Raw genomic sequence first — 21,666 nt, forward strand, 5'->3', positions numbered from 1 at the left:
ATCCTCAGGAAATCAGAGGCTGTGCAGAGGAGATTCCTTAGTGCCACATTTACGCACTCAGATTTTAATTCTCAGTTGCTTGGTAACTTGTTGCTGTGCTGGATGAGGTCATGGACAGCGAGTGCTCCTCTGCAGCCTGGCTGTGGGGCAGGCTCTTAACAAAATAAACTCAGTGAATGTCTCTGTACTGTCAAACCTTGACATTCATGCCCAGACTTGGAATGCCGACGTGCTCATCCCTTTCCTTGGTGCCTGTGTTACCTTTCCTGAGGCTCCTAAAGACATCTGTGTCTTCCCGAGCTGATGAATCAGGCAGTAAGTTCCCTTGGAATATCTACAGACAGGGTCTGGACAAGAAGATGTGTAGGAAACACCTCTGGAGCAAGGAGGGTTTCCTTTTTGGGACAGTTTTTTGGTATTAACTAATACAGCCTGTAAAAAACCCAGTTATTTGCCAGTGTTCTCCTGGGAGGCTGGGCCGAGCCCTGTGCTGCTGCTGCTGGTGGTGGTGTTTTTCTGCAGCTGTGAATAAAAAGCAAGTTAGTACAGGCACCAACACCTGGTTGGGGCTTGGGAAGGGGGAGCATTCCCTGCCTGGAACAGCCCCTCTCCAAGGAAGTCAGGGAGGGGCTCTGGAAAGGAATGAACCTTTTGTACATGTGGTTGTGTTTATCCCTGTACAGTGGGAGGAGTTTTCTTCCTCCCCTGCAGGGAGGGAGAGAAAGCAATTAGCTTATGGGTTCTGTTTGGTTGGTGTGTAAAGTGCATTTAGAGGTGGGGAAATCATCAATTCCCAGAATGGTTTGGGTTGGAAGGGGACCTTAAATCCCACCCAGTGCCAGCCCTGCCATGGCAGGGACACTTCCCACTGTGCCAGGCTGCTCCCAGCCCCAATGTCCAGCCTGGCCTTGGGCACTGCCAGGGATCCAGGGGCAGCCCCAGCTGCTCTGGGCACCCTGTGCCAGCCCCTCCCCACCTTCCCAGCCAGGAATTCCCAATTCCCAATCTCCCATCCATCCCTGCCCTCCAGCCATGGCAACCTGATTTGGCACAGGATGAACTGGAGTCCTGTTGGCCAGACCCCAGTTACTGCAAAGGAAACTTAAAACATCGGGGTGGTTTAATAGTGGAATATTTACCTGATTGCTGTAGCTGACACCTTTGCTGCTCCTTCTTCACATCCTGTCCTTTGTCTCATCACATCTGACTGAAGCTCTCTGGGGCAGGGGACAGTTTGTCCAGTGATGCTGGTGACCAGAGGGACCTGAGGGAGCAGCTGCAGCTGTGCCAGTCTCAGGCTGGAGATCAGGGAAAGGCTCTTTCCCAGAGGGTGCTGGGCACTGCCCAGGCTCCCCAGGGAATGGGCACGGCCCCGAGGCTGCCAGAGCTCCAGGAGCGTTTGGACAGCGCTGCCAGGGATGCCCAGGCTGGGGTTGTTGGGGGGTCTGGGCAGGGCCAGGGGTGGGATGAAGACATTCCAGGAGCTGTGTAAGTCAGGCTCTTGTCCCTGGGGCATTCAGCAGTCAGGGTGTGTGGGGAGTTAGCCCTGGATCTGCCCTTAACTCCTTCAGTCAGGAAAATGCATTTATCATGTGTGAATCTCAGGCAGTCCACTTGTTTCTGTACGTGTCAGATATTAATTATTAATTCAGACATTCCTTTGAAATGATTTTGCTTAAAAATTAACTTTTGGAGTCATTCAGTGACTGAAAGGATGCATGAAAGTAGCTTAATGTTTAAAGCTGTTTCCCTGCCAATATTTTTAGGGTCATGTTACACAGTGATTGTCCAAGGCTGTGTCTAGACTTTCCTGATCAGATAAGATGTGAGTAAAACATGTGTAAGTTAATGTGTACTAAAAATAAAAGGTAGATAAGGCACATCGACTTCAGGGGTTTGTCTGGCTTCTCTGGAGAGCTGTGGATTCTCCATCCCTGGAGGTGTTCAGGTGTCCAAGGGCAGGTTTGAATGTTGGGTGTTGCTGGGTAAGAGTTACCCTGGGACACACAGACCCTGCAGGCCCTGGCCCTGCTGCTGGAGATACCTTTTGGTACCCAAAGGTTCCTTTTGGGGGGAACAAGAGCATTTGAACATTTCACTGGACATTTAAGCCTTGTCACAAAGTTCATGTGAACTCTGGGATCTCCCCTAACTGCGGTGTTGGCTACACGGTGTGGAACTCTCCTCGTTTCCATATTGATCTGATAGCTGGAGAGCTTGATAGCTGGGCTTTGTGGAGGCCTCCAAGGGTTCAAATGCCCTGGGAAATCAGATTTATGGAACAAGACCTCTTTGTTTTCCAAGGATCAGAGGGACACAGAGGGTGCCCAGTCTGTGGGAGATAAAGGTGTCCCTTCCTTGGGAGCTGGAGTGTCCCTCTGGGACCTGAGCCCTGGTTTTTCTGGAGCTGGGAGAGGATTTTAGGGGGATATTGTTGTCTTTGCGTGGTGCTGGTCTCTTCCCTGGGAGCAGGTTGTTGATGCTGCTGGTGTTGGATTAGGAGCACCTTTAGTGTCATCCAGTGGCACAGCTCCACAGGGAAGGGATGCAGGAGGGAATGTTTGCATGTGATTCCAGGCCAGGCTGGACACTGGGGCTGGAGCAGCCTGGCACAGTGGGAGGTGTCCCTGCCAGGGCAGGGCTGGCACTGGGTGGGCTTTGAGGTCCCTTCCCACCCAAACCATTCCCTGATGGGCCACTCTCACAGGCTGTGCTTTGATAACCAAGTTAACAATTCCTGTGGTGGATGGATTCAGGTATTTTCCAGCATTCGTGGAATTTAAAGGAAATCCCTTTCTTTTGAGAAATCCCTTTGCTGGGATCTGTCATCTGCTCCAGGGAAGCATCTGGCAGCCTTGGGTTTGCTTTATTTCCCACCACCCTCAAGCCTGTGTTTAGTGAATTTGCAATGCTGTAATTATAATTTGTGTACAAGGAAGCAGAGTTTTCACTCCTGGAGCTGCGATGGGAACAGCTGAGTGAAGCTGCACAGTCATGGCAGTGTTGGAATTTGCTCCTTCTGCACATACTGCTTTATCTGTAGGGAAAAACGGGATGAAAGTTTATCCTGTACCAGCTCCTAAGCAGAAAATTCCCACAACCCCAGCCGAAACCAGGCTGTGGTGATTTGTACAAGGAATATTTCATTATGGACTGGAGGATACGTGGATGGAAAATGTTTGCTGATCACAGGGGCAGGAATGCCAAGGTCTCACCTCTTTTATCCCAGCTTGTCATTACCTGGAATAATCCACTTCATTTTCCTGCTGTTCTTTTCCTCCTGTGTCCCTCAGAGCCTGGTTTGGATGGAGGCTCCCGAAGTTTTCCCTTGTGTGCTTTAAGCACTTGTCCCAAAATCCTTCCAGGGAGAGCCTAATCCCTGCAGGGTGATTGAAAACCTTTAGCTCTGGCTGCCAGGGAATTTTGATGTCAAGTTTTCAGCTTTTGGGCATTTTGGTGGCTTTGCTTAGGCTGCTTCAGGCTGGAGGCTGGGACATCAATCCCACTGGAGCCTGGGAAATGCTGACAGTAAATCCGAGCATGGTTTTGTAAGCAAAACCAACATTTTGGCCAATTTGTTAAGCACAAAACCCCTCCCAGGCCCAGGGAAGTGTTTCCTCCAGGAGCTGATGTCCACGTAGCTGTGGGCCTTGGAGCTCAGCTCCCTCTGGGAATTGCTTTTTAAAGCACTGGATGGAAAAACAGGGAAGTTGCTGCTTCCCTTATTTACTTCCTGTCACAGGTACCCATGTGTGAGTGAAAGTTTCCATTTTTAAGAGGAACAGTCAAAAAAGAATTGGGAATATGTAATTAAAAAGTTTGAATTGGAAAGTTTATTATTCCAAGAGGAGTCTTGTTGGTAGGATATGGAGATGGAATTTCTCTTGGCGTGGATGTGTATGTGGTGTCTCCTCTTTGCTTGGAAAGGACCTGGAGGTTTTGTTGGAACTCTGAGGTTTTTCTCTATATTCCACAACCAGTTCTATTTTTCAGCTCCTCTGTGACACAGTAAATGTTATAAGGAATTAAGAACAATTAGTTTGTGCTCATTGTCATGATTCTCATCCCAATGAGAATCCCATCCATTCCTTTGCTTCATTTTGTGATGCCTTTGTGAAACCCTATTGCAATATTAATTAACCCCTCAAAGATGTTCAACCAGAGCCTTTGGCTGCTGTTTGTGTGTCCCAGGCACTGAACTTGGCAGACAATCTGTTCAGTCACCCTGAGGTTTCTCCTGGAGCAGAGAAGGTTTGGGACATCTGGGAGCTATCCCAGGGGTCTCTCCCTGTCCAGCACAACCTGGGCTGTGTGGACCAGGCTGGCTTTAGGAGATAATGGAATTATAGGCTCATGGAAAGCTGCAGTTCCGTATTCCAGGAGTTTTCTCAGTCTGAGAACCCACCTTTGTGGGTGAGAAATTCAGTGAAATAAAAAAATAAAATATACTTATAAACATGTTGTGGATATGTTAGACTACAGATTCCCCCATTCACCAGGGGAATTGGGATAAACACCGAATTTGGAACACCAGAATGTTGGATAAAGGAGTTTTGAGGCTGAACCTGGTGCTGCTCCTCCCACTACTGAATAAATAAATATTTCCATTTCTGCTCAGACTCTTCTGTGTGCCGCCTGCTCTGTGAAAGAGGAGAGCAGAGTAAATACAGCCTGGGAATGACTTAAACCACTGATTTTACTAATTAAATCAGAAATTTATTTAAAGCATGACCTTTTCTTTGGTAAATACTGGTATTATTGATATTTTCTCCCTACCTGTGGCCAGTTCTCAGTAAAAGCTGCTGGTGTTGCCAGGTACAGCTTTGAGACTGACTCTGGCGTGTGTGGTTTGCAAGAAACTGTTCCATTCTGGGATTTTGGGGTTCTGTTGTCTGTTTAAACCCTTCCCCATCTAAAGCACATAATTCAAAAGGTCAGTGTTTAATTTCTAAAATTTAATTTTTAAAATAGTGCAATTCTCTACCAGGTAATTTTCTTGGGCTTTTTTTTCCCCTTTCAGTGTGAGTAGTTTTAACCTGTATTTTAGTAAGATCTGGGAAACAGCTAAAATGCTTGAAGTATTTGAAAATTGGGTAGCTGAGAAAGTAAAATTTGTATCAAAATGTTTGTCATTGTGCTGTTTGCCCGGAGCAGGACTGTGCTTTCGTTTCACACACCGTTTATTTTGCTTTTCCCTACAATTCTCTGCATCCAATGATTTCCTTCACTCCCCGAAGCTCCGGCCCTCCCAAGGAATCCCAGCCAGTGAAGAATTATTTTTCAGCAGGAAAAGAGCTTCCAGGACTTTATTGCAGCCCAGTGTGGAGCTGAGCTCGGAGCCTTCTGCCCGTGGTGCTGGTGAGTGGGGGCACAGGGACGTGCTGGAGCTGCCCAGGCAAAACAGATTTTAGTGCTTTAGTAGCCACAAGGGTCTGAAAAGCCTGGGCAAGACCAGACCTGAGTGATTGTGTCCCCATGGCCCTGGGTTCTGCCCTTGTCCCCTTTGAGGAATCCTGGCCTTGCCAAGTTTGCTCGCTCGCCGTGGTTTGGGTTTTAAGGTGTTTGCTCCCCTTCACTGTCACAAACTCAAAGAGGGGATTGTTCCAGGGGGTTCTTTCGCCTCCCTGCAGTTCCCAGCTGGAGCAGTGCCCTGGAAGAGCGGCCAGTCCTTTTCCCTTTTTCCCTCGGAGCTGCTCTGTGAGGTTGCTTAGAGACTCTGGAATTAAGTACTTGGAGTGAGTTTGGGTTTCACACTCAGAGCCACACAGAGTCTCTATTCCCGATGAATTATCAGTGGATATTCTCTGGTGGACACCACGTGTGAAGTATTGATTTAGTTCTTTGTGTTCCCTTTTGGAAGGTGCTGTGGGCTCTCATCAGCCCCAGATTTCAGGGAAATGTGGGACACTTGGATACCCACAGGCACGTGGGAAGAGTGGCAGTGTGGACTCTGATTTACAGCTTTTGGGATTAAATGACTGTCAGCAGGACAAAGGTATGTGGCTTCTGCCAGTGGCCTAAGGCAGGGCATGTCACTTTGGAGTTGTCTCTTTGTTCCTTTGCTTCCCTAAGAAATGAAAACTGTTACTGAAAGGTTGTTCAGTCCCTCTCCAGATGGCTCCTCCTGTGTAATTTAATTTGTGGTTGTTAATTTCCAGCCCCACCTTTGATCTCTGCCTGTGTCGGGGTGTTAGAGCAAAGGTGCTGCTGTGGGAGAATCAGAGCAGTGTTTGGTCTACTTGCATCACTCTTTTGTTTGAACTAGAGTTCTCCAAAACATGCCAGAGAAATAGTTTTAAGGCTTAAACTCACATTTGGAGGGGGAGTGCAATTTGCAGAATGAAGTTGTTTGGTTTGTCTGCTTGCTTGGGCAAAGCCTTCAGGCTTTGGCTGCCTAATGGTGCTTTATTTCATGGGACATTATCCTAATGATGTATCATTTCACTGGAAATTATTTTTATGGTGCATTATTTCACTGGAAATCATTCTTGTGGTGCATTATTTCATTATAAATTATTATTACAAGAGCCAGTTACCACAAGTACTGTTCTCTTTTCCTTTGTTCAGTTTGTTCCAGCCTCAGTTTTTCCAGCAAGACCCAGAGAAGTTTTTGCACTCAGGCAGAGCCCACCGTGTCCTTCCAAGGTCCCAGTGCCAGCCAGGGCACCTTCATCCTGCCCTCCTTCCCCCTGTCATCCCCCAGGAACAGCCCCAAGCACCTCTCCTCCCCAGCTGCCTCCCCGAGGAAGTCCCAGGAGGATCCCATGAGCCTCTCCAGCTCCTGGCCTCTCAGAAGCTTCGAAGGGCTGCCTAAGCCTGGGTCCCAGAAGCAGCTGCTCAGCCAAAAGCCAGGAGAAAACACAGGTGGGAACGTTCTCAGTGTGATAAAAAGGGATTTGGGGGTTGTCTTCTGAGTGATTTTTCAGTGGTCAGAAAATCCACAGAGGCAGGTGGGAGGGAATTGGGCAGTGCCCCAGGTGCAGTTAGGAATGGGAGGGGTGGATTGATTGATTGATTGATTGATTGATTGATGGCTTCACTGGTCACATCCCTGCAGGCTTCTCCTCAAAAGTGGAGCCTTTGGATTTGTCATAAAGCAAAATATGCTACAGCTCTGCTTTTCTTCTCAGCAACATCTCAGGGGCTTCAAACTGAACTAAAACCCCCAGAGGAGCACTTTTAGGGAAAGTCAGTACAGAAACACCTGTTAGTGTTCATACCCTGGTTCATACACATGCAAGAACAGGGTTACTCAGTGCATTTTGTCTTTTTGCTTCTTTATTTGAATCATGGAATCCCAGAATGGTTTGGGTTGGAAGAGACCTTAAAACTCATCCAGTTCCAACCCCCTGGGTAAAAACAGCTTTGCTCTCTGTTTTGGTTGATTCCTAATCACTCAGGAGGCTTCTGAAACAAAGTAACAGTTTCCACACCAAATTTTGCACTGATTAAAGAGGCCTGTTGGAAACTTTATCTTCACTGAGACCCATATTTTTGTGCATGTGTGGAAAATTTCCAGCTGAATGCTTTGCGAATTGCCTGTCCTGCAATGTGACTCTGCCTTGTAGATGTATTTATCACTTGCTTTATTATTGTATTTATTATTTATTATTGTATTTATCACTTATCAGGTTTTGCATACACATTTTGATTTTTTTCTGGTTCTTTGGAGTACCTTTGTTGTTACAGCAGTTTCCAGGGGAGTGTGGAGATGAGTGTTTTTCTCTTAATGAAGAAAGTTAATTACTTTTTAAAGGGACTAAGGACATGTGCATGGACTTTGATGATCCTTGTGGGCCTCCTCCAGCTGAGGCTATTTTGATTCTATGTTGGGATGCACATGCATGAAACACTGATTTATATTTTCCTAAAGGAAGGAGACACTAAAAGTGGAATAAATTGGTACCTGAGCCTGCACAAGTGTGTTTTTAACACTCATTCCGTGGCACAAGGGGTTTTGTGGACACAGAAGTGAGATGTAAAGTTTGTCCTGGTGCTGTCCCTGCCCAGCCCTGACAGTCCCTGTGTGTTTCAGGGGATAGCCCACTGGAGAAGCCCTCCCTGGCGCTGGAGAAGCCCTCCCTGCCTCTGGAGAAGCAATCCCTGCAGCTGAGGGCCCCCCTGGGGAGACCCCCGGTGCCCCAGGGGAGGCTGCGAGGGGCCCGGCCCGTGCCCCCCATCCCGCGCCTGCCCAGCCCCAGGGAGCCCCCCGGGGCCAGGGATGGCAGCGAGGGCACGGAGCTGGCAGCGGGGCTGGCAGAGCTGCACGTGGAGCCTGAGGACGTGGACCAAGAAGAGGTGGGTGAAATGTGAAAAATGCACTTTCACAGTGTTGTCCCATCCCTGGAGGTGTTGAAGGGTGGATGGGGCTTGGAGCAGCCTGGGACAGTGGAAGGTGTCCCTGCCCATGGAACAAGGTGAACTTGAAGGTCCTTTCCATCCCAAACCGGTCTGGGATTCTGTGACTTCCTGGCTTTGCCTTTTTGTCTGTACCTTCCATCCTCTGGTTCCCGCTTGTGAAGGGTCCCAACCCCCAAATGTCCTCCCCAAATGGGGGAGAAAGTCCTTGCCAGGAATAAGAGATGAACGGGACTTTTGCATCTTCTCAGTCTTCTGGCTGTTTATTGTATCTTATCAGTGACTTAAATGCCAACAGCACAGCGTGAAGCAGAGCAGATACCAAAAGGCAAATGCAGGAAAACTCAAGGCCTTTTAAAGGTAAACTGAGCAATGGTCACTAAAAGTGTGCATTGTTTTGACTCTTCCACCAATGCCTAATGAACTGTCCTGTCACACAGCCTGTGCTGCAGCATTTCCTCACCAATCACTCTGTGCTACCAACACTGCAGAAAATGGAGTAGGTGAAGAAGAAGGAAGAGACCTGACAAACCCCAGGGATCCTCCATCTTGCCTTCATCTACTTACTGTACTGTAGCGGGTTGAGTTTGAAACCGGGCGGAAACACTAATTAAATGTAGTGGTTTTGATTCAAAATATTCATTATTTACTTATTTTCCTTCTGTGAGATAAGAATTAGGAGAAAAGCAAAGCAGGCACAAACCTTAAACAGTTGCAGTACAATGAAAGAGCTTTATTACTAACAGAATTAAAAGTAAAGAGAAAACAACAAAACAAAATTAAAGTAAATTCCCCCCCCCCCCCCTCTTTCCAGCACTTCTCTCCTTTTATCCAGCTCACACAAGGGATAACAGAACATGGGATGTTAGTCAGTGTTGCAGTTCTTGAAAAGTCTCTCTCTTATGCTTAAGGAAAAAAGGGTTTTCCTTCAGTTGCACGTGGTTCCCAAACTGCCACCAATAGCAGACCCGCCCGGAAACAAACAGTCTGCTGTGTGTAGAACATCTCTCCCATGAAGAATTTCACAGTTCTTTCACACTACAGAACATGGGCCATCACATGGGGTTGTTCATCTTTTTAAGGATAAGTTATTTTGGCCTGCACACAGAGGCTTTTCTTCGCCACAAGTCTCTAACAGCCTCTCACTACTTCTATATAGCCTGGCATAGGCACTCTTCACAAACTTCATAGGCACACGTTGATTCTCCACCCCCCCCCCCCATGTTCTTCAAATGGATTAAAGAGACAAACAGTTTGTGGTATTACAGTTTCTTACCACGGCATGCAAGAAGGTTTCTTTTAAGCTGCGCGCCAGAATCGCGGCACCGCCCTCTTTTCTCCTGTCGCCATTTCCAGCTCCGTCCCACGGGACTCACTTCTCTTTCTCTCTGACTCTGAAGCCGCCATGTTGAAGAGTGTTCTTGTTCGGGCTTTACGGTGGGGAAAGCCTCGCTCCCTCTGTGCTGCTGGCTGCGTGGTGTCCTCTTCAGTTCAGCACGGAGTGTGCTGGCTGCAGACAGGAGGCTCTGCCGGCTCCCGCTGGCTCCGCCGGCTCCGCATGGAGAGGAGAGGGACCCGCCTGTCCCCAGAAGCCGCGCTGGATGGGTTTAGCTGTGAGCAGTCCATGGCTGGTTTTAGCTGCCTGCGGCTCTGGGACAGTCCCCCTCAGTGACCCAGGGTCCGTGCCGCAGCGATGGGAAAGGGGGAAAGGGGCAGTGGCCCCGGCCCGGCCCAGCGGGGCCGGGAGGCTCGGAGCCCCCCCACCTTCCAGCAGGCGAGCTCCGACCAAAAAGGGGAAGTCCCGCCTTTCGGTGCGGTTTAAATATGTAAATTGTGAGAAGCGTAATTGGTCTTAAAGACTGTCCATCAACTCAGGGTCAACCCAACACATGTACTAATAAACCTAAAATCTCTAAACTATGTATTATACTACCAGCTAACTCCCACCCTTGTAGATTCTAATTCATCCCAGAGCCTTGGCAGCCCTCTCCATGGACGAAGGTTAAAAACAGTGTTTTCCAGGGGGGATGGGCCCCTCAGGACAGGCAGAGAAACACTCCCTGCACTTTGGGTTCCAACATCTCCCCCTCCTGTTTGAACCATGAACACTGCTTTAACTGCTCTGTTAGAACATTTTTGGATACACTGAAGCAGACAATGCACAAATACTGTGATAACTAAAATGACAATCAAAACGTACACACCCCATTTCAAAAATTCCCTCCATACTGGAGTGAGGCTTAACCAATCAGACAGATCATCCAACCATGATCCCCTTTCAGCTCTGAGTTTGGTGATGCCTTCTTCTAATTGTCAAATGCTCTTGTGTATTGATACCGAATGGTCAGAAAGGTTCATGCAACACATTCCATCAAAGTCTTTGCATCCATGTCCGTGCACTAACAAAAGATGATCTATCACTGCTCTGTTTGGCAAGGTTGCATGTCTTACACTTTGAACATCTGTTAACAGATTGCTCAATGCAAGAGAAATGGCATGAGAGTTCTTACTTAGCCAACAGCCTAATTGATCCAATTGTTTCAAGGCTGCTCCTGCAGCAGCTTGAGGTACAAAGAGAGCTGCAGCAAACCTTCTTTCAAAATTCCAAGCTTTGAATTTATCATCACAATCAGGTGTGTATTACTCGACAAATCTTTTTTCTCTATGCTTGTGTTCTTCTATCATTTCTATGTTAGGTGGTAGTAAAGTAAGATTCCCAATGCTACATGGACCACCTTCAGGGTTTGATGGAATGGCAGGCCAAACTCTATCTCCACAAATAAAAAAATCTTCTTGTGGTAACTGTAAGGGAACATGGTTGGGTGCTGTGTGCAAGATTGAGGTGAAACTGCACCAAGATGTCACATTTTCGTACAATGCATGATTTGGAGTGACATCTGTGGTTGTGTTTTTATTCTGACTCAGGAGAATCAAATATTATGCAAGAATCCATTCTTACTGAGCCAAGGATTTCCAATTCCTGAGGTTCATAGGGTGTCTCAGGGAGAAATTTAGTCCACACACCCCATTCCTCTGTGGGATTCGAGAGGAATCGTGAAAGATCTGAAGAAACATTTTTTGTATTGGCCAATTGTCTACCGGTAATCCAACCAAACAAAATGGCTTTTCTGGACTTGACTAAGTCAAACAAATGGTATCCAAACCTGAGGCATTGGCTAAGGCTACCCAAACATTGGTTTTTGGTTGACTCACGGGCAGAGTCACGTTACTCAAGGCAAATAATGAAATAATGAGGCACAAGTATGGTACCTGACTTAGTTCCATGGTTTTCTTTGGTTTCTTTTCTCAGTCTTGTTTTGAGACACACCAATCATAGGGAGTAAGGCACAAAAGTTATTTCTTTTGCAATCAATTTTGAAAATTTGGACTTTTTTGGATTCACTCTAAAGTTCTCTCCAATTACCATGGAGACGAGGACTATGTCCCCTCTCGTAACCCAATTAAAATTTCAGTGGCCTTACACTTTGTATGTAATTCTGGATCATAACACGATCTCACCACACACTTGTCAACAAGGTTTTACAATACCAACCATTCCCACACTAATTAACTGGCACAAAACCCAAAGTTCACAGCTTCTGCATGTGGGATGAAAGATGTTAATCATCAGCTGCAGTCTTTCGGCAGTTCACGTCTGTGTGCTTGCTTCTCTGCTCCAGGGGCATCCGGGTATTCCTGTGGCTTGTAGGGCTTCCCGTTCTCTGAAGGAATCCCCTTTGGACCAGCACCTCTAGAGACACAAGTGTACCCTTTGCCCCAGGTTATTAGTTGAAATGCACTTTCAATTTTCCCTGTCTCTGGATTTCTGATCTAAACCAAAGGGTTTGCCTTTAACTTTGCTTATAAGATGTTGGAAAAATGTCTAATTATTGGTGAATTTGATTCTGCAAAAGAGCTGTTTAAAAAATTTGACGTACAGTGCTTTATTCAAGCGCATTTAAGGCGTAGCTTCTGCCTCCCCCTTTTTTTGTTTATCCAAAAGGGATTTTAAAGTGATTGCTTATGATTGCTTACCCTGTAGGAGAATGAGGAATACTGAAGAAGTGACGTGCACCCCAACTCATTAAGAATTTATGTAGCTCTTTTGCTATGTAAGCTGGATCATTGTCTGGTTTTATTTCTTGAGGAACACCTAATGATGCAAATGCTTGCAGAAAATGCTGACATGCATGTTTCACTGTTTCTCCTGTGTGCAAGGAAGCAAAGACTGCATTGGAAAATGTATCCACTGGCAGATGGATATTTTTGTATTTTCCAAAAAATGAGTATTTGGCATTTGCCACTCTGTCAAGGGCCTTTTGAGCCTCAGGAGTAAGAGTCCTGGGAGACATGATGTCACAGTCTCCTCTTAGCAAGTCAGAAACTGGAGCAAATTCATCATTGGTGGTCTGCAAAATCAGCCTGATTCAGTTCATTTTCCCTAAGAGCTGCTGTAGATTTTGCAGGTTATTGACGCAGGTTCTAATCGCTGCATCTTGCGCTGTGATTCGGTGCTCCTGCATTCTCTGCAGACTGGGCAAAACCTTGTGATGTCTCCAAATTTTTCACACCTGAAGCATGGCCTTCTTGAGAATTTTGTGGCCACCACTTCTGTGGAGTTACTTTGTTGTAAATCTGGACGAAGCTCTGTGAGAGTTTTTGAAAGGAGTTTTCTGATTTCTTGTCCCAAAATGCTTGCTTGGATTGTTGCAATATGCTCAGGTGTGCCCACCTCGCTGCATGCCTCTATCATTTCAGTCACGCTTGGTAGACCAGGCATGGCACTGATTATACACTTGCACTCTGCATTAGCGTTTTCAAATGCAAGACCTTGTAGCAGATGTGGTTTTGCTGCTTCATCACTGGCTTGTCTGTCCAAGGGTTGCTTGAGACAATCGACAAATGAGGTGAAGGACTCAGGAGGACCTCGTTTTACTTTTGTGTAGGCGCCTTCTGGGGTTCTGTCTGGTGGAATTTCTAAGATTGCGTTTTGCGCTGCTTCTTTGATGTCCACAAGCACATTTCGAGGCAAGAGCACTGCCTGATCTTCTGGTCTTTCGTGAGGTTCATCCCCAGCCAATTGCTCCAGTGTGAGAGCTGCGTGCGGTCCTCCCGCGTATCTTCCTCTCAGCTCGTGAAGCGCTCTCCTCCATCCTGCCTCCCACAGCAGGAGTTGTGTGTCCATAAAAATTATTGAGGCAATATTCCTACAGTCAAAAGGTACCAAATCGTAATTGTTAAATGTGCCTCTTAAAAGCTGTTTAAAGTATGGACTTCCCAATCCATCGTTTCTCAGTGCGTCCGTTAAATCTTTGATGACATGATAATCCAGAGGTTGCCATGCAGGATTTTGATTGTGTCTCCCATATGTCACTGGCAGTACGATATTATCTGTTCCTGCCATAGCAAAGTCTCTCTCTTTGACTCCTTTTTTCCTGATGCTTGCCCAGTCTGTTAAACCGGACGTATGTCTTGAAACATACTTGTTAAATGGCACCGAATTCATACCAGCATTCTGTGGATCTGGAACTTGCCAAGATGCAGTTTCTTCTTGACTGAAGAATCCATGCATTCCATCTCCTCTTCCCTCTCCTGGCTGAGGAATGGGGAGGGGTATCTGTAGTGGTGCACCGTGAGGAAGTAGGGGTGGGATGGCTGAAGCCACCATTGCCGGAACAGTAGATGGCATTGATGTAGACATAGAAGGGATATTTACAGTGGATGCAGGTAGGGGCCTGCCATCGTCTTCCAAGGATGAGGGTTGGGGACCCAGTGCACAATGTTGAGGTAAAAATTCTCTAGCACATTCTATGGGTTGGAGAAAAAGCTGACGTACAAAGTCTTTTGAAAATTGAAATTGATGTTGATGTGTCGAGGAGGTGGAATGTTGTTGTTGGAAGTGAACTCCAGGAATGGGCATTGAAGAAACTGGAGTGGTACTTGTTACAGTATAAAAATAAGGTGAACCTTGCGATGATATAGGAATGCCTTGTGAGGCTGTGATGGTTATAATATTTTCATCACCGAGGTGTTGAGCAGGTACTTGTGGTTGTAAAAGTCCTATAACGTCAGCTGAACGATCTTCAGTAGTTTGCAGAGGATGTGCTGTAAATGATAGGTCTCCCTCCGAGAATTCCCGTTTAACCGGGACAATATTTATTTTATCTTGTTCTCCTGGTGAACGAACAGAAGGAAACGTGGTAAAATTTGGACTTGGCTGCGTTGGCGGCGTCGGCTTCGATTGCGTGGTGTCGAATCTGAAATACGATTGAGTTTGCTGCAGTTCTCGCGCTGTTCCACCGGGAGGCGCTGCCGCCCCACGCCCTGCCTGCCGCGGGTCCGGTGCGGGTTTGCCATGGACGGCCCGGGGCGCGGGCAGAGGCGGGACGGGGCTGGGACCGGGACCGGGGCCGGGACCGGGGCTGTGCCGGGGCTGGGGCTGGAACCGGGGCCGGGACCGGGGCTGTGCCGGGGCTGGGGCTGGAACCGGGACCGGGACCGGGACCGGGACCGGGACCGGGGCTGTGCCGGGGCTGGGGCTGGAACCGGGACCGGGGCTGGGGCTGTGCCGGGGCTGGGGCTGGAACCGGGACCGGGGCTGGGACCGGGACCGGGGCTGGAACCGGGACCGGGGCTGGGGCTGGAACCGGGACCGGGGCTGTGCCGGGGCTGGGACCGGGGCTGGGGCTGGAACCGGGACCGGGGCTGTGCCGGGGATGGGGCTGGGGCCGGGGCTGGGGCTGGGGCTGTGCCGGAGCTGTGCCGGGGCTGTGCCGGGGCTGGGGCCGGAGCCGCGGCTGTGCCGGGGCTGTGCCGGGGCTGGGACCGGGACCGGGACCGGGACCGGGACCGGCCAGAGCTGAGGCTGTGCCAGGGCTGGGGCTGGGGCTGGGACCGGGACCGGCCCGAGCCCGAGGCTGTGCCGGGCATGGGACCCAAGCGCGGCGGGGCGGGGTGGCCCAAACGGGGAAGAGATGCAGCGTGAGACGGAGGAATGGCAGCGGCGGGGTAATCGGTAGAGACGGGAACCTCGCAGCCCGTGGCGCGCTGTAGGAGCCGAATTCGGAAGTGGGCTGGAGAATGGGAAGGGGCAGCGCTCCGGGGCCGTCCTCGGTTGCGGGGGGGCGGCAGGAGCGGTCAGCGCTGCCCCGAAGCCGCCTGCGGTGTCGGAGGAGCGGGCTGACAGCTGCGGGCTGACGGCTACCGAGCCGCTCGGGGAAGGAGGCCGGCAGACGCCGCTGGATGTGCCCCTGTGCCTTGGGAGGGGGAGCAGGGACGGCGAGGGCTGTGAGACCACGCTCTCGGAGACGAGCTCCGCTGTTCTGGAGGCAGCAGGAGCCACGGAAAGGGAAGAATCAGCCCCCTCCCTTTCCCTCTGAGCACGCGTGGTCGGAGAGAGTTCGAAAAAAATGGTATTATGTTCCTCTGTGGGAGCGATTAAAAGTTTTAACTGCGGGTCTGAGACGAGACGCTTTTTTGGTTTTACTGCGGCTGTCCCCCCGCCTTGTACCGATCCTCCCGCCTGCAGGCACGGGTCATCATCGTCCGCGCTTAGAAGGGCGGAGATTTTGTCCCCTATTTTGGGCCGGGTGTCTTCCCCCGGAGCTGGGAGGGGGGTCTGAGGAGCCCCTGCCGCTAGCAGAGGCTTTTGGGCAGCTTCTGCAGCAAGTTTAGAGGTTCCAGATTTTAGTGGAACGGTTTGGAGGTCCTGGGGAGTTTGCAAAGCCTCTTTTTTAGGAGAAGTGGATGTTTTTGCCTCCTGTATCACTTCATAAAGTACTCTCCCAGGTGATAATAAGCTCGCGGCACGTTTGTCATTTAAGGTTGCTAAATGATATAATAGCATATTTACATTTTCCAAAAAACCTGGATCGAAAAGATCCTTTACTGTAGCATTTGGGTATTTCTTTTTTATCCAGGATACCAAGGTTTCTAATTGCTTTCTGGTTATAGTTGCTGGGTGTTTCTTAATCATCGATTCTAAGTTATTGGGAACATCGGTCTCTGTTTTCGAGAGACCCCCTCCCATTTCTAGTTTTGGACAGCTTACCAGCTCTCAGTTGTTTCTTTCGCTCCTTGGAGTCCCAGTCCGGGCTGTGGCCAGCAGGTCACGGCGTTCTGGTCCCTGTGCACCAGTTCACGAGGTCCTGGGCTTCCAATTCCGCCTCCGGAGGTATTTTGGTTTTGGCTGTTGGCTGCTGTCCAGTGAGCTCCTGGCAGGGTCTGCCCCAGTGAGGGCACCAGATGTGAAGGGTCTTGACCCCAAATGTCCTCCCCAAATGGGGGAGAAAGTCCTTGCCAGGAATAAGAGATGAACGGGACTTTTGCATCTTCTCAGTCTTCAGGCTGTTTATTGTATCTTATCAGTGACTTAAATGCCAACAGCACAGCGTGAAGCAGAGCAGATACCAAAAGGCAAATGCAGGAAAACTCAAGGCCTTTTAAAGGTAAACTGAGCAATGGTCACTAAAAGTGTGCATTGTTTTGACTCTTCCACCAATGCCTAATGAACTGTCCTGTCACACAGCCTGTGCTGCAGCATTTCCTCACCAATCACTCTGTGCTACCAACACTGCAGAAAATGGAGTAGGTGAAGAAGAAGGAAGAGACCTGACAAACCCCAGGGATCCTCCATCTTGCCTTCATCTACTTACTGTACTAATAAACCTAAAATCTCTAAACTATGTATTATACTACCAGCTAACTCCCACCCTTGTAGATTCTAATTAATCCCAGAGCCTTGGCAGCCCTCTCCATGGACGAAGGTTAAAAACAGTGTTTTCCAGGGGAGATGGGTCCTTCAGGACAGGCAGAGAAACACTCCCTGCACTTTGGGTTCCAACACCACTGTAAGGAACTTGAGGTGTTAAACAGAGGAGGAATTTCTGACATGAAAAATATTCAGCAAAAAATATTCAGCAAAAAGAGGGAAGAATGCTGCAGCTTGAAACTCTTAATATTTATAGATTTCCCTGCTTATTTGTGTAGGATCTCTGCTTCCATGATTGCATGATTTAGAGGTGGTTAGATGGGATATTGGGAGGGAATTCCTTGCTGGGAGGGTGGGCAGGCCCTGGCACAGGGTGCCCAGAGCAGCTGTGGCTGCCCCTGGATCCCTGGCAGTGCCCAAGGCCAGGCTGGACATTGGGGCTGGAGCAGCCTGGGACAGTGGGAGGTGTCCCTGCCATGGCAGGGCTGGGATGGGATGATCCTTAAGGTCCTTTCCAAGCCATTCCATGGTTCTGTTTCTGTGATGAGCAGATTTGCTGGGAAAAGCCTGAGGTGCCACTGTGTGTGCTGGCAGCCGTCAAACCCCTCCTTTAATCTACTGAAAACCACGGAGCAGTTGATGCATTTTAGCAGGAATCTGTCCCTGTGCTGTGGGAAGGGCAGCTGGGCTACAGCAGTGCTGTGAAGTTGTATTTGCTTGCGGGATAATTATTCTTGTGAAATAAAACAAGGAATCATTGTAATCCCACAAAAACCGTGTGAGTGCTGATCACACTGCCCAGCAGTGCCTTGTGCACCCCATGGACTGAGCGGAACACTCAGGAATAGACATTATTTAGCTGAAAAAAGCTTTTTCCCTCTGCAGTGACTCCCCCCTGTCATTTTTTTCCCCGCTGTCCAGATGCAGAATTCCCTGAGATCCCTGCGGAACAGCGCAGCCAAGAAGAGGGCAAAGCTGAGCAGCAGCATCGCAGACCTGGAGAGCCCCGACTCCGCTGTGAAACTCGAATTTTCCGGGGACTGCCCCTCCCAGGGCTCCTCCCCCAGCGCCGCCTCCACCGGCGAGAGTGGGATTTATAGCCAGGAATCCCTGAGCTCCCCCGTGGCCGCCCTGCCCCCCAGGAGGAGAGTGATGTGAGTGTCACTTGGTGTCCCCTCAGCCTGGAAATCCCCACACAGCCTTAGTTAAATCATGATCTCAACTGGCACATATTTTATATAGGGTTGCCTTGCTTAATAGCCTGATTTTTCTATGTGAATTATGTTCCTCTCTGAAAATACAAGAGCTGCTTAATGACATTATTCTATTTTTTAATGGCTTTTAACATGAATTTGCAGTGCCCAGGGCAGGGAGGCAGTGCCAGGGGCAATAAATATTTGATAAAGACTTTCCCTGGCACACCAAGAACATGACCCAGAGCTGAACAGGGGAGTGAGAAGGACAAGAGTGAAGAGGAAGGATAAGTTTGGGTTATTACAGCCTGGAAATTGAAGGAGGAATGGCTTGGGTTTGTTGAGAAGAGGAAAACAATGCGTGTGTTTCTTATTGTGGATCGAGATCTGGTTCTATTTATTCCTGAGAGGTAATTGTGAATTTAAAATGCCTTTCCAGAGCTCTTCTAAATAGAAATTGTGTGGTAACAACTGCTGCTCTGGTTGTAAAGGGCAACAACCCAGCTGGCTATGAGAAGTATAAACTATTGTTCAATGAAATAAAAAGGAGGTTGAGGAATTTTGCAAATTTCCCAGTCCAAAAAATTTCTTTTTCTGCTCCCAGAGCCCATGATGAAGCTCTTTGTAGCTCTGCTCTGAAGGTATTTTTGTGTGTCCTAAAAGAATCTTTTCTAGACTCCCAGAATCCCAGAGCAATTTGGGTTGGAAGGGACCTGAAGAATCACCCAATTCCAAGCCCTGCCATGAGCAGGGAACCTTCCATGTAACTGATGTATGACTGCGTGAACAGAACAGAAAGCAAAATGGGGAACGTAAAAAGGAAAGGGTTTTGAGGCAGAAGGAGCCTGGAATGATTCACAAACAGAAGGTGTTCAGTTGTGCAGCCCAGAACTAATTTATATTCACATCCCTTCCCTGTGTGCATTATTGCTGAGTCACATTTTTAAAATAATCTTTAAAATACCACATTCAAGTGCTGGAATCCTTCAGAAGTCAGGGCTGCAGAGTCCTGGGTGTGCTGGTTTGGGCTAAGCCATGCTCTGTACAACATTGCCATATCCATTATCCAGTGCTCAGTATTTTACTGGATCCTCAGCCCGAGGAGTTCTGAACTAGCCAGGAAGAGAGGGGACATGTGGCAGTCACACTGAGCTGGGAGAAGTGACAGAGTCCATCGCAAATGACACTGAAAGTCTTGGAATGCTCAGAAAAATGCCCGAGAATTTAGCTCCGGGGGTTTGTGAGCACCGGCACAAACGGGCATTGTCTGTTCACAAAATCTGTGCCTGGGCACCAAGAGTGGGGCTTTTGGTGTGTTTGCTTTTGGAAGGGTTTGGTTATCTGCTGATAAACTGCCGTGAGTGGTGGGAGCTGGATACAGGAATTAGGGACATTCCTGGAGCAGGGGCCTTCCCTTGGAGCTTAAAAGAGACTTTGGTTGTGGGGATTGCACTGGCTCTGGGTTCCATCATCGTTCCTATCCAGAGAATCATTTGAAATTTAAAACCATTTAGAAATTGTTCTTGTAGATTGGAGCACTTTCCTGAATGTCTCTGCTGGACATTCTTCACTTCCAGCTCATCCCTGGAAGTGGCAGGAGGATTTGGTCACTGTCCTTGGCCAGGTTGGAACCAGCATCATCAGTCCCCAGGCCAAACAATTCCTCACTTTATGGATGTAGCCTAGATTTACTCCTAGTGTAAGGTTTCCTCATAAGGGCTTTCTTTATGTTATTCTTCATAATGGACCTGCTCATCAAATAATTCCCACTGAATTCCTTCTCTGCTCAGTGTGAACATTCCTGGAAATACTGGAAATAGTTTTTCCATGGAGAAACTGAAATCTGTTTTTGTCTTTGCTACAAAGTGTTTTTGGCTGGACTTTGACGAGTGTGCAGGACTGTACGTATGAAATGTGTTTATCTGAACAGGTCAGACACTTTTCCAGCACTTGGCAGCAAATCCCACCCTGCAAAATTATCTCCAGCAAGGCCCAGGGACGCAGAGGTGGCAGAGCATCACCCTGGCACAGGTATGTTCCTGTCAGCACTCCCCTGAGGGACCGCAGTGGCCCCTTGATGTGGCTGTTCTCCCTTGGCTGGTGAGTTACATCCCCTCAGCGCTCACCAAAGGGAATTTCTGGCTGCTCTGGGGCCAAACTGGGGTTTCAGGGTCCTCAGGTGAGGAGTTCCAGGCTTGCAAGCTGCTCATTTCCTGTGGGAACTGAGGTTAAGCGGTGCTGGTGTTTTACCCTCCCAGTGCAGTACAGATCCCTGAAATGGGCAGGGACCAACTGCTTGTGATTATTTGTGTTTCATCAGTTTTGGTGCTGCTGGATGGAGGAAAGGAGCTGAGGGAGCTGTGTCCACAGGCTGTCCCTCCAGGCCTTGTCCCCAGTCCCTCTGCAGCTCTCCTGGAGCCCCTTTAGGCCCTGCAAGGGGCTCTGAGCTCTCCCTGGAGCTTTCTCCTCTCCAGGTGAACATTCCCAGCCTGGCTCCAGGCTCAGTGGGGTATGAGCATCCTTCATATGAGTATTCAGTAAATCCTGTTGACTTCAGTAACCTGACCATACCCCAGTTCAGGAAGGGATCAGTTCAGATGAGGGCTGATGTTTTGGGAGGATAAAACGTGCCCCAAAGCATAACCAACATGATTTGTTCTACAGTGAGTGCTTTTTGTGCTTTCAGGCCCTGCAGAGTCAGTGTCTGCTTTTGCACCGAAGAATGACCTGGGCTTCACATCTGAAGATGTTGTTGTTGTTGGTAAAGGTACCACAGACCCAAATCATCTCCTGTAGCTCTTTGAGTTATGAAATGAGGGGAAATGTGCCTTTTTAAAATGGGAAACGAACAAATAGATCCATACAATGTTGTATGTAGATTGTTGACAATCCCCAGTTTAATGGGAATACAAAGAGTTATGCATGGAAGTGCTGCAGTTCCTGGATAGACAATTCCAGTCACAGCATCTCTGGAATGAGAAGGTTTAATGTCCCTTCCATCCCAAACCAGTCTGTGACCCCGTGTTCTGCCCCCCAGGTGTTTTTGGGAGCCCTCCTGCCCGAGCTCACATGACCAATGGGGATGACCAGGCTGCCAGGGAGGGAGCTGAGGCAGCCCCAGGGAGAAGCTTCCAGCAGACCAGCGCTTCCCACTCCCATTGCCATGCAGAGAATGAAGGAGAGGTAAGAACTGCCCAGCTTGGTGCCATCTCATCCTGGGCTTGTGGGGGTGAACCCAGCCCAGCACAGCCGCAGTCTCTGTGCTGGGGCAGCATGAGATTGATGGGAACAGCCAAAGCCATCGAGCTGCTGCTCCTGGCTTTTCCTCTTGGTGCCACCTGGATGGCAAATGGATGTGCCAGGAGCTTCCCACCATGCTCAGAAATCCCTGGAGAAGGGCTGCAG

General features: G+C 48.8%; 1 protein-coding gene across 1 annotated transcript in view; it reads left to right on the plus strand.

Moving 5' to 3' along the window:
- TOGARAM1 (TOG array regulator of axonemal microtubules 1) overlaps positions 1 to 21,666 on the plus strand; it is a 42,002-nt gene that overhangs the window by 2,230 nt on the left and 18,106 nt on the right. Inside the window, exons 2-9 of the mRNA XM_048305960.1 lie at positions 5,238 to 5,358; positions 5,861 to 5,995; positions 6,568 to 6,864; positions 8,036 to 8,298; positions 17,990 to 18,222; positions 20,192 to 20,292; positions 20,948 to 21,028; positions 21,299 to 21,444. Of these exons, the coding sequence (XP_048161917.1) occupies positions 5,238 to 5,358; positions 5,861 to 5,995; positions 6,568 to 6,864; positions 8,036 to 8,298; positions 17,990 to 18,222; positions 20,192 to 20,292; positions 20,948 to 21,028; positions 21,299 to 21,444 (1,377 nt within the window). The remainder of the gene's footprint in view (positions 1 to 5,237; positions 5,359 to 5,860; positions 5,996 to 6,567; positions 6,865 to 8,035; positions 8,299 to 17,989; positions 18,223 to 20,191; positions 20,293 to 20,947; positions 21,029 to 21,298; positions 21,445 to 21,666) is intronic.

The sequence above is a fragment of the Corvus hawaiiensis genome, chromosome 6 (genome assembly GCF_020740725.1).
Source record: "Corvus hawaiiensis isolate bCorHaw1 chromosome 6, bCorHaw1.pri.cur, whole genome shotgun sequence".
Classification (NCBI taxonomy): domain Eukaryota; kingdom Metazoa; phylum Chordata; class Aves; order Passeriformes; family Corvidae; genus Corvus; species Corvus hawaiiensis.